Below are 16,655 nucleotides of genomic sequence, written 5' to 3' on the forward strand. Positions count from 1 at the left end.
CTATTTTGTGCAGCTGGTGAGCTTGATGAGCGTTAAGATAAAACTGTCAGCTAAACTTATAGTAATGTCAATAAAACATAAGAGGATGTAATATTATACGAGGTCCAGCAGTCAAATCATGTCCTTGTCCTGCCAGGTGCTGTCTTTTTTTCTTTTTTTTAACCTATCTGTCTATTTTCTGTTCAGATTGAGGTAAAAAAAAAATCTGATGCTTGTCTCTGACATCTTGTCTCTCCTCAATGTCACAGCTTGTCAAAATTTTAAGAGAAATGACAACCGCTTGATTTGTCCTGAAGGTATTTCCAGTTTCACATCAAACGTTAGCACAGAAGCTTTTTAAATCTTACTAAAATAAAATTGTGCCCCTGCTTAAAATAGACCTCTCACTCTCACTTATTTCTGAATATTCCCCAAGACACCAGACAAGTGAATAATTCTCCTTGAATATAGGCGGCTCCATGCAACTTTTATAATTTTTATATTTATTATAAAAAAGATTGTATAATTTTCCTTTGAACGGATTTTGCCTCATTATTCCATCAGACAGCTGTGACTTTGCAGAATGTTTCACAGATGCCCTGCAGGATTACGACAATCAGCAAGTGCGCTTCGAATGTTACTACAATCAGGAAAATCTGTGCAGCTTTGTTCCAGTTCAGTGCAGTATCAAGAACAAAGTTAGATGAGAGCACTCAGACTGTGTTTGAATTTATCGGTGTGTAAAACAAGGTGCAACAGATGTTCTTTACAGACCATAAAATATAACATTTACAGCAGGCCTTGCATGACAGGAGGGATTCAAACAATAAAACCAGGCGAGTTAAAGTCCAGACATAAGTAATTGTGATTCGTCACTGGAAACGACAACACTGGTAAACTTTAATGCGAAGCGCAATCAATGCAAGCCGCATCTCTATCCAAACTTTAGACCTGCCTGTCTGTGGTGGCAGAAGGCTGCAGGACGTGCTGATGCTCTGACTCAGATCGTCGAGGTCTGGTTTGGGATCTGGGCTCAGAGGCACAGACAGGAAGTGGTTGAGGTTGATGGGATGTGTCTGACTCTGAGCCAGGCAGGGCAGACTGCGGCGAGACGGCTTCAGGCTCTTCTCCTTCAGGATCTCGCTGATGCTGGTGTGCATGCCTGAGGAGGGAAGAGAGGTGCAGAAAGGAAGCTAAAATAAGTCTTGTGTTTCTCAGTCCTTCTATTTGAGCAAATAAAAAAAGAGGACAAAATAAATGCTAGGCCTGAAAAAAGCTACATACAGCAGATAAACCACACCTATAATATATACATTAAAGAAAAATAAAAAAAAAACTATAAATCTGACACAGAACTGATACTTCTCTGTGACTTTACAGCAAAACAATGTGTTAAAAACCAAAACATAAACATAGATATTAAAAGGAACATGTAAATTAAAGTAAATAGTAATAAAATGTTCTCAATGGCTACGACTTGTTAGATACCAAGCTTTAAGCGTTAGACGCCATGCTCCAGATTTTCTAACTGGATGCTCTAATAAGTAGGACATGTTTGGTCAGACACTTGAGGGATTATATAACCACAGTGATGATATGAACAGAGACCACCAACCAGGTTAGCTTAACTGTAGGCTATGATAGAGGAATTTTTGCATCAAGAAGAGATAAAGTGAAAGAAAATGTCAACTTTGATTAACATATATATGTATATACAGTATATATTAGGAGACAATAAAAGTTGTGAAAACTGTTTTTAAAATGTGTAAATGTCCAAATCCATTTTCAGCCACATGTTCTGTTATTATTCTTCTTTAAATAATTTCCAGGTAAAAGGTTTCGAAGTATTTTCACAAGTAATAAGTAACACAGTAATCCTACCTCCCCTTCACTTTTCAGTCTTTGGTTCTCTAGATATACAGCTCTGGAAAATATTAAGAGAGCACTTCAAATGATCAGTTTCTCTGATTTTACTTTTTAGAGGTACATGTCTGAGTAAAATGAACATTGTTCTTTCGTTCTATGAACTACTGACAACATGTCTCCGCAATTCCAAGCAAATATTTTGTATTTATTCGCAGAAAATGAGAAATGGTCAAAATAACAAAAAAGATGCAGTGCTTTCAGACCTCAAATAATGCAAAGAAAACAAGTTCATATTCATTTTGAAGCAGCAATACTAATGTTTTAACTCAGAAATCAGTATTTGGTGGAATAACCATGAGGTTTTCAATGGGGTTCAGTGCAGTGGGCTCTTCATGTTTTTCAGAGCTGTAAACTGTTTCAACATGCAGGTGGAAATATTCTTTTCTCTGTGTTTTGTTTTTTAATTATGTTATGATAAATTTCTGCATTTATGTTTTCATCAGTTTTTTTTTACTTAACCAAAACATGTCCAGATTATTTTTGCAACAATGGTTTATTTTTTGTCTTAAAATATTTATTTTTTTCTCTCAAGTCTCCACCTCTTTGTCTTCTGCTTTATGAGTGTGTTCATAATTGGAAAAAATTTATTAGGTATTCCAAAAACTGCACCCACAGTAAAGTAGTAAAGGTCAATAAAATGCTAAAAAAACAAACTGCAAAAAAAAGCTACACTGACTAATTGAAAGCCAATCAGATGAATCATCAGAATTATTCTGAACACATCTGCAGTCAGAAAAACATTTGAAAAACACTCGAAACCTCTTCAGCCTCTAATCCACTCAGCTGAGTGCTGAAACTGAGTGTTTGAGTATTTAATATTAGTCAGTTTTATGAAAAAGTAAAACTTTATAACTAGATTGTTCCTTGAATCAAGCAGCTGCTGCCACTACGCAAATGCAAGTGCAAATTCAGCAATTTGATGAAACATACCATGTTTATGTATTCACTTTGCAGTTATTACAATGTGTTTAGGAGTGCACATTTTTGCAATGAATTAAAATCACTGAAGTAAGAACTCCACACACTGCGCTGCCTCACCGCAGTAATTAGTTTCTCTGTTCAGTTTTGCTGAAGCTACTAGAATAAATCCATAAAAAATTCAGTTTTATTTTATTTTGACAGTTTTGTTGCTTATTGCCAATATAACAATTACATGTTATCATGTTTTCCAAACAAGCATAAGCAAATTAATAATAAAAAAAATATAAGAAAGTGAGTGAAAAAGAAAAGTATGAAGCCCCTTCAGACACCCAGCAGTCCAGACTTTTTATGAGCTCAGTGGCGTTAATGTCCGTCCTTCATAGAACAATGCATTAACACCGTCAGCACATCCGCTCCATCAAGCCACATCCTTCAGATAAGCAACATAAAGATGCATCACTGCATATACTTACTAATTCATGGCATGGAAACATGATGAAATGTAGCATCAGATACATTAAACCAAGTCTATACATGCTAATTTAGCCTTTTAAGTCATAATCTAGAAAGTTTGGGTTCTGTTTTTGAGTTCTGCACCATGCATGTTGGTTTATTCAAATTACACTATTTACCAAAATCTGCTTCCCTCCTGCCTGCTTTTGGGTCCTACATCAGTTTAACTTTTGACAGAGAAGGTATTATTTGGTAGGACATCTTTGCATACTGAGAAAAGTAGGAAATATGGCATAACTACAATTTAAAAATACATTTATTTGGTCTTTCAACTCATCATGTCTTCACATACAGTTGTCCTGCAGATCAGATAAGATGCATTTATATTTAAGCTACTGAATTACACAGTCCTTGTTTTATTAATGCAATTTAAGGTTATTTTAAAGGTGGTTAGCAGTGAGAGAGCAACAGAATGATATTGGGTCTAGTAGATATTGGAACAATCCAGAGGCTAATTACTACGATAAGCATCTTCCGTTTCATTGATCTTGACCTTCAAGTAAAGCTGTAGCTTCAGTGCTGAAGTTCATAATACATATTCATAAAATTAACCCTCCCTCCTCTTTCTAAAGGGAACTTGACTTATTTTCATCCCAATTCCCTCCGCAGCTTTTTAGAAACAGTCCACTGAAACATGCATTTATAATTCACTCCTAATGCCCCAACGTGCCGGAGCTGCTAGCTGCACAATAACTCATTTTCATGACAGTCGCCTACATGGGGTTTCCCCAAGCTGCTGGAGGAGAAAGGAGCCGGTTAAAGATGAGCCTGAAGGCCCAGCGGAGCCAGAGACTCTGCCATATATTTCCTGAGCGGCCTCACAGATATTAAACTAATGAAAGCTGTGAGATATAGCTCACATTGAGAAAGTCAAAAGAAATGAGGTGGACCATTAATGTAAGCTTAGAGCTACAATCCATTTGTATAAATAAAAAATTCTGATGAGGAAATGAAATTCAAAAATCTTATTTAGCATAACAGAAACAACAGGAGTAAAGAAATAATAACTGATTATCTTTGGCTCCCATTCGATCATGCCAGTTTTGCTTGAAACATGCTATCCAATGCAAGAATTAGTTGCAGCCCAGTTCAAAAAGTATCTTATCCTCCATCATCAGCATGGTGAACTGAGTAAGAGACAATGAGAGGATGTTCTGGAGAGAGCTGGAAAGCGTCACAGTCACTGATTTCTGAGTTGAACTGGTTTGCTACTGCCTTTGTACATGACAAATTTTTAGAAGTCAAACAAAATATGAAAGTTTTCTTTAAAATGTAGATTATCAAAGTGAAAACTCTCACTTTCTACATTTATAATATTCATAAGTTTTCTGTAATAAGCCACGATTGAAATACTCGGTAAATAATGACAATTTATTTGAAGGGGTGTGCATAAGACTGGCATGACACTGTCATAAACATGACATAACACCTGTTATAAACATGAAGGAGTCTTCATGAATGGTTATGAATGTTGTCATAAAGGGGTACTCGGTAAATAATGACACTTAATGCAAAGTTGTACTAAAATTTGCATTAATAGTCCACTAAAAATGTCAACTTTGATTTAAAAATGTCATTATTTTCCGAATAACACTTTATGACAACATTCATAACCATTCATGAAGACTCCTTCACGTTCATAACAGGTTTTATGTGATGTTTATGACAGTGTTATGTCAGTCTTACGCACACAACTTCAAATAAAGTGTTACTTAAAAATGTTGACTCAAACTAAATCTAAAGCTAAACTTTATTTTCACATAGCTACATACAAGGCAGCTGTAATTTTCTAGTGCATTCACATAGTGTACAAAAAGAATCGCCACTGCAGTAAACACAACTTTCATCTGACAGCTGCAGCAGAACTGCTACAACTATGCAGTAGTGTCCTGTAATGCAATTACCTGAACTGTGAAGAGTAGCGTTTTGAAGAATATAAAGTAACACACAGCACATAGAAAATGGGTCAGGCAAAAAGAGACCATGTCAAAACACTGATACACAGCATAAAGTATGGCAGGTGTAGCTAAGATTTTTGAGATATAGTTTAGTTCGTTGTGTATGTGTGAGAACAGAAGTTTAAAAAGATAATTAAATAGCTCAGAAAAGCAGCCAATCAAAGAACATCCCCAGTGCTGACTGCATTAGAAACATTTGGGCGTTAAGTACATTCAGTTGTATTATTTCAGAAAATTTAATTAGGTCCAATATTTTCAAGTCAATACTGAGCAGTAGCCTCTTAAGTAGCAATTTAAAAAAAGCAACATACTAATTACTGAGCATAAGCAGCGAGATTATAGAACGTGAAGACTTCAGGGTCATGTTTGCGACTCTCTGTGTCAACAGAAAACTGTCTCACTATCTCACAAAGCAGTAAATAACAGAAACTCAGCTGAAGCTCTCTGTGGATTACTTTCTAAAAGGTTTGTTTCTGGAAGTCTAGTTTATCTCCACTATGCTCTTAAGTGGGAGCTACATAGGTGTCATAAAACGCACACATTTAACGGTTCAGATAATCCCAGCAGACGTAGGCAAAGCTCGACATGTCGAGAGATGACACGAGGACTGAGCGAGCTAACGGGACTTTGGTGCAGTTTGTTGGTCCCAGTGGAAACAGGATGGTGTTGGTCTTGTTACAGCTCACAGGATCAGTGGCTATTATATGATAATAGCCACCTAATAATGAGAGCTCTGTCTCTTTAGCCTCATTTCTTCATGTGGGCTCCCTGAACTCTTCTACCAGAGCAGCAATCTTCTTAGAACGGTGCATTAAAGGGTTCATTAGTCCAGTATTTAATCTGTCAGTGCTGTGACTAAAACAAGTTTATGCAGGGAATAGTAATAGTCTGTGTGAGCGTGGCCTGCATCTACAAGCAGGACTTTGTATGGGATTCAATGACTGTCAAAAGTGTCCGACATGAGGGTTAAAAAAATTTGTAACGTTCCTTACATTAACACAAGATAAATTCTAAATGTGTTGTATATCTGCAGATGCTGCAGGGTTCATGGGATTTCCCTGACCCACAAGAGAAACAGAGCAAATATTTCCATCAGTTACATCTGTCACATGTACAGCAATGAGAATAAAACAATGTCTAAGTTTATAAATGTCCAAAACTCAATCTAGAAATCTAACAAAAGCACTCTGTTATACATAATCCAAATTTTAGTGTACGCATATATGACAATGTAAATGTTTTTAAAACAGATTTTAAATTCTAAAAGGTTTTATTTGGTCACCTCAGCATGCTGAATGCTTGAATTATTCTGAAAATATTTATTTTACCACTTGGGAACATTTACTAGCTGTACATAGAGCTACGACATTTTAGGTAATTAATAAATATTTAGTAACAAAATAGAATGACCCAGAATTGTCACAGCAAAAGTAACTTCCTATTTTCTGACGACATAAAAGTACTTTACAAAATGCCAGCATGTCATACACAACTCATACACATATGTTAGAATGATACACAAAATGTGCTGCATGTCTTTATACTTACACCAAAGTAAAAGTTTGTTTGTGATACATCTTCATAAGTGTCTTATTATGAAATAAGGTTGCAGCAGCAATATGTTGACTGGAGTTCATAACACCTCCTGATACGAGGAGTTGGATGAGCTTCAGGGAAAGTTGTGATTGATTTCCCAGTTATTCTCCTGTTATAATAAGATAAAATACATTCTGTTGTTCCTTACAAATTATGTTGTATTTCTCATACTTTCACTAGCATATGTGAAACTCCTGGCTTGATTTAGTTGTCATGACAAATGTAAAAATAGCAACAGAGTCTGTTTATTCGGCTTCTCTTGAGCATTTCTGCTTGATGCTTTTGGTGTATCCCTGATGATTCCTTTGTTCTTATCTGCCTGGTGCGTACCACCAACCTGGTGGAAGAACACACATTTATTTAATATACAGAAAACTTTAATTTTATTCAAAAGCTTTTAAAATACTGCCAGAATCGGAAAAACAATCCTAAAACAATTCAAAAATCTCAATCAACGTAAGAACTTAGGCAAAGAAGTCGCACACAACGAATTCAGGTCACTGGGTTGTTTCCCATCATGCCTTGTATGTTCTCTCACCCAAAATCTTCAATTATTCATCTTTGTTCAGCTTGTAGGACTTCAAGAGACACGGTTTTAAACTAAAAAGCAATCACCATGTGCACTTTGTTTTTTAAAAATATATCTATTACTGTCCTCATCTTTTTGAAAGGTTTCTTGTTTAAAAGAAGTAAAATAAGAAACTGTTCCTCCCAAAAGGAGCAGAAACTAAAACATGGTTCCAGTGTGATTCTAATTTCTTTTTATTTGCTCCTATGTTGTTAGAAACCCAACATAAAATCAAAGTATCAGCTTCCATATATGTTCTTGTCTTTATTCCAAACTTATCAAGACCTGAAAAAAGGTCAAAGCAAATTTTATACTTTTCAATTCAAAGATATTTTAGTAACCCCAAATAGAAATTAAATGTTATATAGCGCAATTTATCCAAGTTTCTCCCTTTTTAAAGAAATCTGGACACTTTATATTAAAAATTTAGCTTCTGATTTCTTAGAAGTGACAGGTTTTGCACAGATCTATAAGGAGATCTGACCCATTTTCTCCACAAGTTCATTGTATTCATGGCCTCCAAACTCTGCCATTTGACCTGAACAGAGAGATGCAGAACACTCGACTCTGGAAACGTGTGAGGCTATATCTCATGTGTTGCATTAAGTGAATAGAGTCCAGTGATGGATGGCGACGTGTCCAGATTGTTCCCTGGCTTCCCGTCTGCGACAGCTGGGACGGTTCCAGCCCTCCTTCGACCCTGATGGGGTAATGCAGCTACACAGAAACAGCGAACAAATGAATGCTTGACTCTTATGATGCTGGATGCTACAAGGTACATACAGCTCTGGAAAAAATGAAGAGCCCACTGCACTGAACCCTATTAAAAATCTCATGATTATTCTACCAAATACAGATTGATCTTTTTTGTTATTTTGACCATTTCTCATTTTCTGTGAATAAGTACTAAATTTTTGCTGGGGATTTCAGAGACATGTTGTCAGCAGTTCATAGAATAAAATAACAATGTACATTTTACTCAAACATATAGCTATAAAATGTAAAATCCGAGAAACAGATAATTTTAAGTCATCTTTTAATTTTTTCCAGAGCTGTACATATATAAAAAGGCTTTTTATCAGGGAAACCTGTCCAATAGTCAGTTGCACGGCAGCAGCTTAATTCTTGTAGACATCCTGATGTGTCTGAAAGATTTTTAAAACCTGTTTGAAAACATATTTCTACTCATTGGTCTTAAAAAAAACGAGACTTTACTTCACTTAACTTTCAGTGGTTTTTATTGTGTTTTGAATTGAGTTTTTGTTTCATTATTATTATTATTGTTATTATTATTATTATTATTATTATTATTATTATTATTAGCTCTGTCACTTTATCTTTACATTTTGCTTCAGAAATGCCTGATGTGAAAGCGCTTCATAAATAAAGTTGATGATGGTGATAATGACTTGCTAGAGTTCAAACTGAGCATCAGGAAAGACAAAAAAAGGGGATTTAATCGACTTTGTTGCTTGGGACAGATGTGCCATTTTGAGAATGACTGTGATTTTAGCCCATCTCCATCTCTCCTGCTTACAAAGAATCAGCGCTTTTCAAGCCAAGCATACTTTGTCAGACTCCTTAACAAAAAGCTTCAGCATTAGGCCAGACAATTCTGATTTACAGTTTCAGAGTGATGAAAATCTTGACTGTCATTCCAGTTCCTTTATTAGGCCAGCTGCCTCGCCTGCAGACGCATTGTGTGAGCAGTTGGAGGGTTTTTATCCTCCACCTGGCAGCACATCAAAGACCAAAGAGCTCGGTTCACATCAAGTGCTAAGAGCGACATTTATCATCCGCTGAATATTCAACCGCTGCTTTTTCCTACACAATTAGTTCTCAAGTTGAACCGGAAACAAATGAATATTGATGCTCAGTGGAAAAATGGAAAGATTAGTTATTTAAAATCCTGTCCTAATTGTGCTCATCTTGTCCAATCTAACAAGCAATCTGGTGTTAATAATGCACACAATTGATTGGAAAAAGAAATCATTTGTGGAAAACGCCTCCAAAACATTTTGGCTGCAGAAATAATGATCGTGGGTCGGCTTATAATTCACCTAAAGTCGGATTTTCTGGGGAGGAGAAGGGATTATTAGATTTTCCATTTATAACCAAGAAAAACAAACCCAGAGTGACCTGAGCTGACCCACAGAGAGAGACCACAAACAACAACGGAATAAACTTTTTCAAAGTATTTGATCATTTACAACATTTAAGTTGCTCAAGGCAATTTGAAAATAAATCCTGACTTTCACAAACTGTCCCATGTTTGAATTATTTTAAACTAACTGAAGTAAACTGAAGTTTTTATTTCAAAATCTGATCTTTTTTGATTTCAGCTTTACAGAAATGTTTCATCACGTCCTACATGTCATAAGAAAGAGAACAGAATTTACAATTTTCCAGCAGACTGTCCCTCACATCAACTATAAGAAGGATAAATGACAAAAGGTAATTGCTAACAAAGATGCCAAACCATATGGATAGAAAGTTGAGTGGAAGGAAAAAATGTGCAGAAGTCACATGGATATCAGTAGGCTTGAGAGTATTGTAAATCAAAGCTCATTTAACAGCTTGGAGGAGATTCCCAGGATGTGGACTATAGCTGGAACCACACACAGCATGGGTGTTGTGTTTTGTGAAAAAGGAGCCCCTATCAAGTACTAAGTAGATGTAATTTATAGTACATCTACTTTTTAGTATGCCAATAATTTTATGATTGATATTTGATCCTACTTAATATTCAGCTTTTTTATTTTCATTAGCTGTAAGTTATAAACCTGTATATTTATTGCTGCACTGAATTGAATGATTGGACGAGAAACTAGATTTGTGTGAGTTTGACTTAAGACTAACATAAATCATTTAATGAGAGCAACAAAACTTCATAGCATGAAAAGCAAAAATTTTTTTAAACTACCATATTCAGTCACTGTAGCTACAATTAAGTACTTCAATCAACAGCAGAGTGACTTCATAAAGTTAAAAATAGCCCATAATCCCAAATGCAGCGCTGTTCTTGGCTCACTGTCACCAGACAGCCTGGCCGTAAACACACCTCAGAGCAGATGGCACGTTTTACCCATGATTTAGGATCAGATTATGCAATCCTGGCACAACCACTGGGTTGCATCATTTGAGGAGATTAAACATCTTCATTTCCCTTTCCCATCTGCAAGTCCCCCCCTCTATTACCACAATACCACCTCCCATCGCTGCTCCTGGCCACAGATGGCTAACAAAGCCCCTCTGGAGTCTGTATACTGAGCTCTTCATAAACTATGTGAACCGCAAAGTTCAAAAGGGATTGTTTTGGTCCAGTGATGCAATCAACTAGAAAAATATCTGTGCTGAGTCTGTCGTTTTCTTATATCCTAGCAACAAAACAATCCCAGACTTTTTGAGAGTCTGTGACTGCTATCAGCTCTTAAAAGTGTAAGAACTGGTAGCTGCACACACACTGGAAAAAGAAAAGCTCCATTGTTTGTTCTTTTTTAATACTTTTGTTTTTGGATGAACATCATATTCCTCATCATATTCCCGTTTTACACGGTTCAAACTGGTGACTGGCTAATATCAACAATATCATGAACGTAACATCAGTATCCATAAAACCAACTGCCTGATTGCAGACGAGGTCAGGTGGTCTGAACTGGACTATGCAAGGTTTATTCACACACAAACTCTGAGAACAAACATTTACTGTCCAAAATCGCAACAGGCCAATGTCAGTATAACAAGTTTTACAAAAGAACAAATAAAATTAACAAACTATAACATTTAATCTCTTTTAAGAGCAGAACAATCTGTGTGGGAGAATGAACAAACCTTAGGTTGAATATAATAAATTTTCACTGCAGATAGATTTTTCAGTCTCTGTAAGTCGGTCCATCAGATGAAAAAGCAAAGAAAACTTTCTGTAGCAACAAACTGTACTGTATATCAACCCATCTTGAATGATGGGGATGAAACTGGCAATCTAGGAGAGACTTCCTCCAGCTGCCTGGTCAAACTGAGTGATCAAGGATCAAACGGAGGCTTGAAAATGACAGTTTCATTGCAGCACTACAAAAATAGCACAGATAAAACAACTTCTGACTTAAAAACATATAGCAGCCTTCTATCACATGAAGCAAAGTCTCAGAGTCCTCTTGAACCATTTGGATAAAGTTTCTAACAAACAGTATTGAACACAGAAATCCCAACCATCTATTTGGTAGCTCATGGGGATGGCAGCGCTGTATTACCCTGTGAGGATGCAGGCAATTAACAGAGACACACAGGAAGCTGTGAGCAATTATTTCCAACCCTTTTCTACAGTCAGTTTAGATTCAGTGGTGAAGAGTCTAGACCTAAATCGAATAAAAATGTTTTAAAAAGATCTGTCTGATTTGATCTGATTCAGATTCTTCTTTAAGAACTATAATTAGCATCTTTCAAAGTATTAATTTCTAGCCTTCCTCCTCTTAGCAGTCTGTGTTAGTTTCTATGAGAAGCAGACAAAATCCATCCTTGTGTCCCAGAGACCAGATGCTAAAATTGTTTTTAATTTTATTCCCAAACAAAGGCATAATTATTATAGTTCACATTTGTAACTACCGTTGGCGTTATTAATTAACATCAGTCTGTGTATTATCCAGAGTATCTAGATCCTTCTGTTAAAAACAAAATTTTATAACTCAATATATTCCAGAACAACCCAAAAAGATAAGATACTGCAACCCTGCTGCATCAATGAAATGTCTCCAAAGCAAATTGCAGTATATCACTGATTCTACCCCTGTGTTGTTTCCCTATTGAACCCTTTGAATAGCATAATTGTTTGTGCCATACAAATAATTTGTCTTTTTAAATAGTTTCTTGGGTCACTTTGCTTCCTCTTGAAAATCCTTCCTCTTACTGAAAATAGCTGATGCTGAGTCTTCTACCCACAGTAACAACTCCCACACTGATGAGTGTTGTTTATGCTGCCTGCTAGCACTTCAATATTATCTATTCACAGTTTTAAAGATATGAAAGTTTGTAATGTTTGGAAATCTTCTGAATCGAGTCACCAGCTGATTTCTCACTGCATTTCTACTGAGAAGTTTTCCCTGATTTCTCAAAGTGTGATTGAACTGACCGCTGACGTGTGATGGTAAGATACTAAGTGCTCCACAAATTCCAACTTTAAAACAAGTTTTATGGCTTTAATCCCTATTATCCCTACTAATGCAAGCCTGGCATTTAGCATTATTAAAACATCTAGGTTTGAAATGAAAAATAACACAATAAATTGACGTATTTGAGTTTACAGAGACCTGTAGCTCAGTGATCACATTTTTAAAGACTTGCCTCCCGTTTTATACTTATCAATTCACAAATTGTTTTAATTTCTGAAAGTTTTTCACATCAACACATTTTCAGATATAGCCCCTTTTTATACATTGTCCCTAATTGACTTTAAGGAAGTGCAGAATCAACTTAGAATTTCGCTGTAAGAGGATTTTTGCTGCCAAAAGCTCATTCCTTTCCCTTTCCCTTTAACAGGGCACTCAGCAATTATGAAATTATTGAGCATCCCTCCTGCCCCGTTGTAAGACTTTCACATTAATCTGATCTCATCTGCTGCAACATGTTTCCTGTGGGCTGGACTAAAGACAGGAAGGGACTTAGTCTGAGCTATAAAATTAATAAGTTGGGTTATCCTCTGGAACGTCAACAAGATAGAAAAAACAGTGCTGGACAAAAGTACATTTAAAATCTGAATAAAGAGAAGCATCAGATTGTTGATTCAAACCAAATTAAATCACTTCTTGTGTGCTTCTATGCGCATGTGGGTCACCAAGAGTTTGATTAAAAAAAGAAAGCAGCGAGAAAAGTGAGCAAAAGAAGAAGCGCTAACACCCTCAGCAGGCTCAGTCACGAGCAGATCAGCTTCTTCCCATGGGAAGCCTGAAGTCTTTCTAACACCTCGACCGCATGCATAAACGCTCCCTGTTTATCAGCTTGAGTCATCATTAAAAACACAGACCTTTTCTCAACTATCCTCTAATTTTAGACAGCCAGGAACAGAAAGGACTCAAGTAGGACTAATTCTCTCCGAGGAATTGTATTTCTGGTTTAAAAATCGATACTGGCCCTGCGTGTAATCGAGCTGCGATGGAGACGGTTCGGATGGGTTTTTACTAACAGATTGGATCAGGTTTACACTGAAACTTAACATGAAGAAAAATTGTACATGTTTTGTCATGTTAAGATTTTTAAATACAATAATATCTTCTTTTCTCCTTGCTGATACTGATTTTCAGTTGTCTTGGATGTCTTTCACCTTCTGGTTTTGAATAATTTTTTTTTTGTTGCTTTTTTCATTGAACTACAACGCATTAAAGAGACCGAGGTGATAGTTTTGATTTTAACAGAAGACAAAGCAAGGGCAATGTTATGCTATGCTAAAAAGCATTCACACTCTTGTCTTTTGTGCATTTTATGGACTTTTAATTTTTCTATTTCAACAATTTATTCTGCTATTTATAACTTTTATAGTCTTTAAAATATGTTTTGATATTTAGAATATTTATTACTGCCTTTTTAAAAATAAAATTACAGTTTAACTTACATAAGGGGTTTTAATCAAGTACTGATTTTCTACTCCATTAAGCTGAGTACATTACCAATTCTGCAACAATATATGTGCAAATAAATGCTTCCTACTGTGTTACTTTTACAAATACAATAAAGAATTTGAAAATAAAATATTTTTAATAGCGAGCCATCTAAAAATCATAGATTTTCCAAGAAGTTATTGCAATGTTTCTCATTTCTCACACTGTCTGTGTTCCTGCAACACTTGAGGAACCAAGTGTCTCAGGGTTGGTGAAGTTCTCAGGATTTTTACTTCACTTCAGATCTCTCAGATAATTTATCCTCATCCTTTCAGCTTAAAGCATTTCCACAGCATTCAAGAAGGAAATTCACATTTTTCAAGTTTTTAGCTGAATTTGATTGAATAAGAAAAGTGCATCAAATTGTAGCTTTTCAGTATTTTACCTGGTGATCTCCAATTTGAGCTGTTCAAGGAAAATGTGTTGTCTGGTTGGTTGTGCTGCCTTTTCTTTCTCTTTTTTTTTTTATAAAAAAGGAGCTGAGCAAATATATATTTTTCTTTTGGCTGTGCAAAATGAAACAATGAGTTTATAATAAAATCAGTAAAATTTCTGTCAGAACGGAAATCTTTTGCTTTGCCTTTGCAGGGTGCAAAAGAAAGCTACTTTATTTAAAACACAAACTACTCATGCAACTCAGTGGGTTGAAACAAAACTCTCCAATGTTCAAACTCTGCACTTAATTAAATATTTCTAAATCATTGGCGTTACTTATAAAAGTGCATCATATAGACCGTGAAATTTTCTATCATATAACATAATCTCAGCAAATGTATTATGTAGAAAGTGGCACAAAAATCACTTTAATTCTAATAATATTGACTTCATTAAAATCTGATCAGTGTAGCATTAACTGGTGGATAATTCAGAGCGCACAGAAACAGGCTTCATCCCAGGAGAAGGTCCTTGAGAAGCGTCCAACTCTGCGTCACACTCTCACCAAGTACAGACACCATCAGCTCGAAAACTGTTCATCACGGAGAGAAAAGTCAGCCCCCAGTTTTAAACAGAAGAACTACATATCCCCCACAAAAATAAACCACGACAGAAGCGGCCAACCTTTCTGCTGTTTGAAGGACTGGATTGAGCCCGAGTGGTGCACCATGGCGGCTCTCGGTTGGTCTCCAGCGTATTTAATCAAATTCCCCGTTCGGAAGAGCTAAACTGCAGAACGCATGGGAAACTGCGGAGGGAACCCGTGGAGGTGTCAGCTCGTCTCCCATCCTGCTGGAACGATCTCACGAACGATGCGCAAACACCAGCAACACCTGTCTCCGCTCCGCACGCTGCTGCTCCCTCCTCCCTCCCTGCCCACTTTCTCCTCCTCTCCTCCGACCGCCACCATTCACGGCTGTTGTCATGGCGACGGCCGGCAGGGGAGGTCCTGAGATGGACGCGTCCTCCTGCGTCCTGATTTACGGACTCCAGACGCTAAACTGCGGGAAATGACCGGGGCAGCGCGTCTTACGCATAAAAACAAGGGTATGTTAATTGATTGACTCGTCAGTCAACGTCTGTGTCCTACTGGATGTCAGACATCCACAGGGTTATAATAATAATAATAATAATAATAATAATAATAAGGTCTACTTCTTTAAGCATCTGCTGCGTTTCTAATAATTGCCGTAGAAAGATCAAGCAATCTAAAAAGAAGTCATAGAAGATTTTATTTTTTCCTTAGATTTCCCTCGCGCACAGTGTGATCATCCACTAGTTTATTTTTTCACTTAAAAGATTAAAAAACTGACAATAGGCCCGGCGGCATGGGCGGGCATTGGGGGGCACTGCCCGCCCACAGCGTCAGCTGGAGCTGGAGCCTGGGCTGGATGTTTAATAAAGTACAGCCTTTCCATTGCTTTGCTACGCAATTCCGCTTGATTCTCATCTCTTTTCAGTTCTCCGTCGCGGATTTCTCTGATTGGGCTCAATTTCTCTGGTTGAATTTCAACCGGGCTAATCAGCTAAAAGTAGGAGGAGTTGTGAACGATGACGTTTTCAGTACTTTTAGAAATGTGGTTACTGGTTTCACAATTGGTGACTGTATGATGTTTATTTGAAGATTCTATGTTTTTTATAATGTAAAACACTATCAACTGACTTGTTGCTCAAATTTACTACACAAATAAATTTAATAGTCTTGACTGATAGCCTTGTCTGCATGTAGTCTTAGCAATGGCAACAGAGGAAGTGAATGAAGCCAGTTGGTATTGGCCTCTCTTCCAAATATTGAATAAAAATTAACAGCCATCTCAGGTCTGCATTTTTCCATTTGCAGTGGAGGGCAGTTGATTACAGCGCAAGCAATTTCTGATAAGCTTCGTGGCATCAAACTGGTGCCTTACATCCCTCACGGCCAAACTTTACTGATTGGGTAAAATTTAAAACTTCAAAAGAGTCCATGCCTCCTGCAACAACCGTTTTTCGATAGCCAAAGGTCCAGACACTCTTCATGAAGCAAAGCATAGAATAACAGGATGGTTTTTATAGGCTAAACAAAGTATTTATAGTGCAGAACTCCTCAAAATACAAAAGCTATTCAAAAAGCGC

The 16,655-nt window shown here is 36.7% G+C and overlaps 1 protein-coding gene across 2 annotated transcripts in view; it reads right to left on the reverse strand.

Annotated features, from left to right (window-relative positions):
• Positions 1-15,484, reverse strand: part of ano3 (anoctamin 3) — a 45,829-nt gene extending 30,345 nt beyond the window's left edge. For both annotated transcript variants that reach the window (XM_028042652.1, XM_028042642.1), the window contains exons 1-2: positions 15,168-15,484; positions 935-1,141 (exon numbers count right to left, since the gene is read on the reverse strand). In XM_028042652.1, the coding sequence (XP_027898453.1) occupies positions 935-1,141; positions 15,168-15,213 (253 nt within the window). In that variant the 5' untranslated portion in view covers positions 15,214-15,484. The remainder of the gene's footprint in view (positions 1-934; positions 1,142-15,167) is intronic.
• Between the last annotated feature and the right edge of the window lie 1,171 nt (positions 15,485-16,655).

The sequence above is a fragment of the Xiphophorus couchianus genome, chromosome 2, assembly GCF_001444195.1.
Source record: "Xiphophorus couchianus chromosome 2, X_couchianus-1.0, whole genome shotgun sequence".
Taxonomy (NCBI): domain Eukaryota; kingdom Metazoa; phylum Chordata; class Actinopteri; order Cyprinodontiformes; family Poeciliidae; genus Xiphophorus; species Xiphophorus couchianus.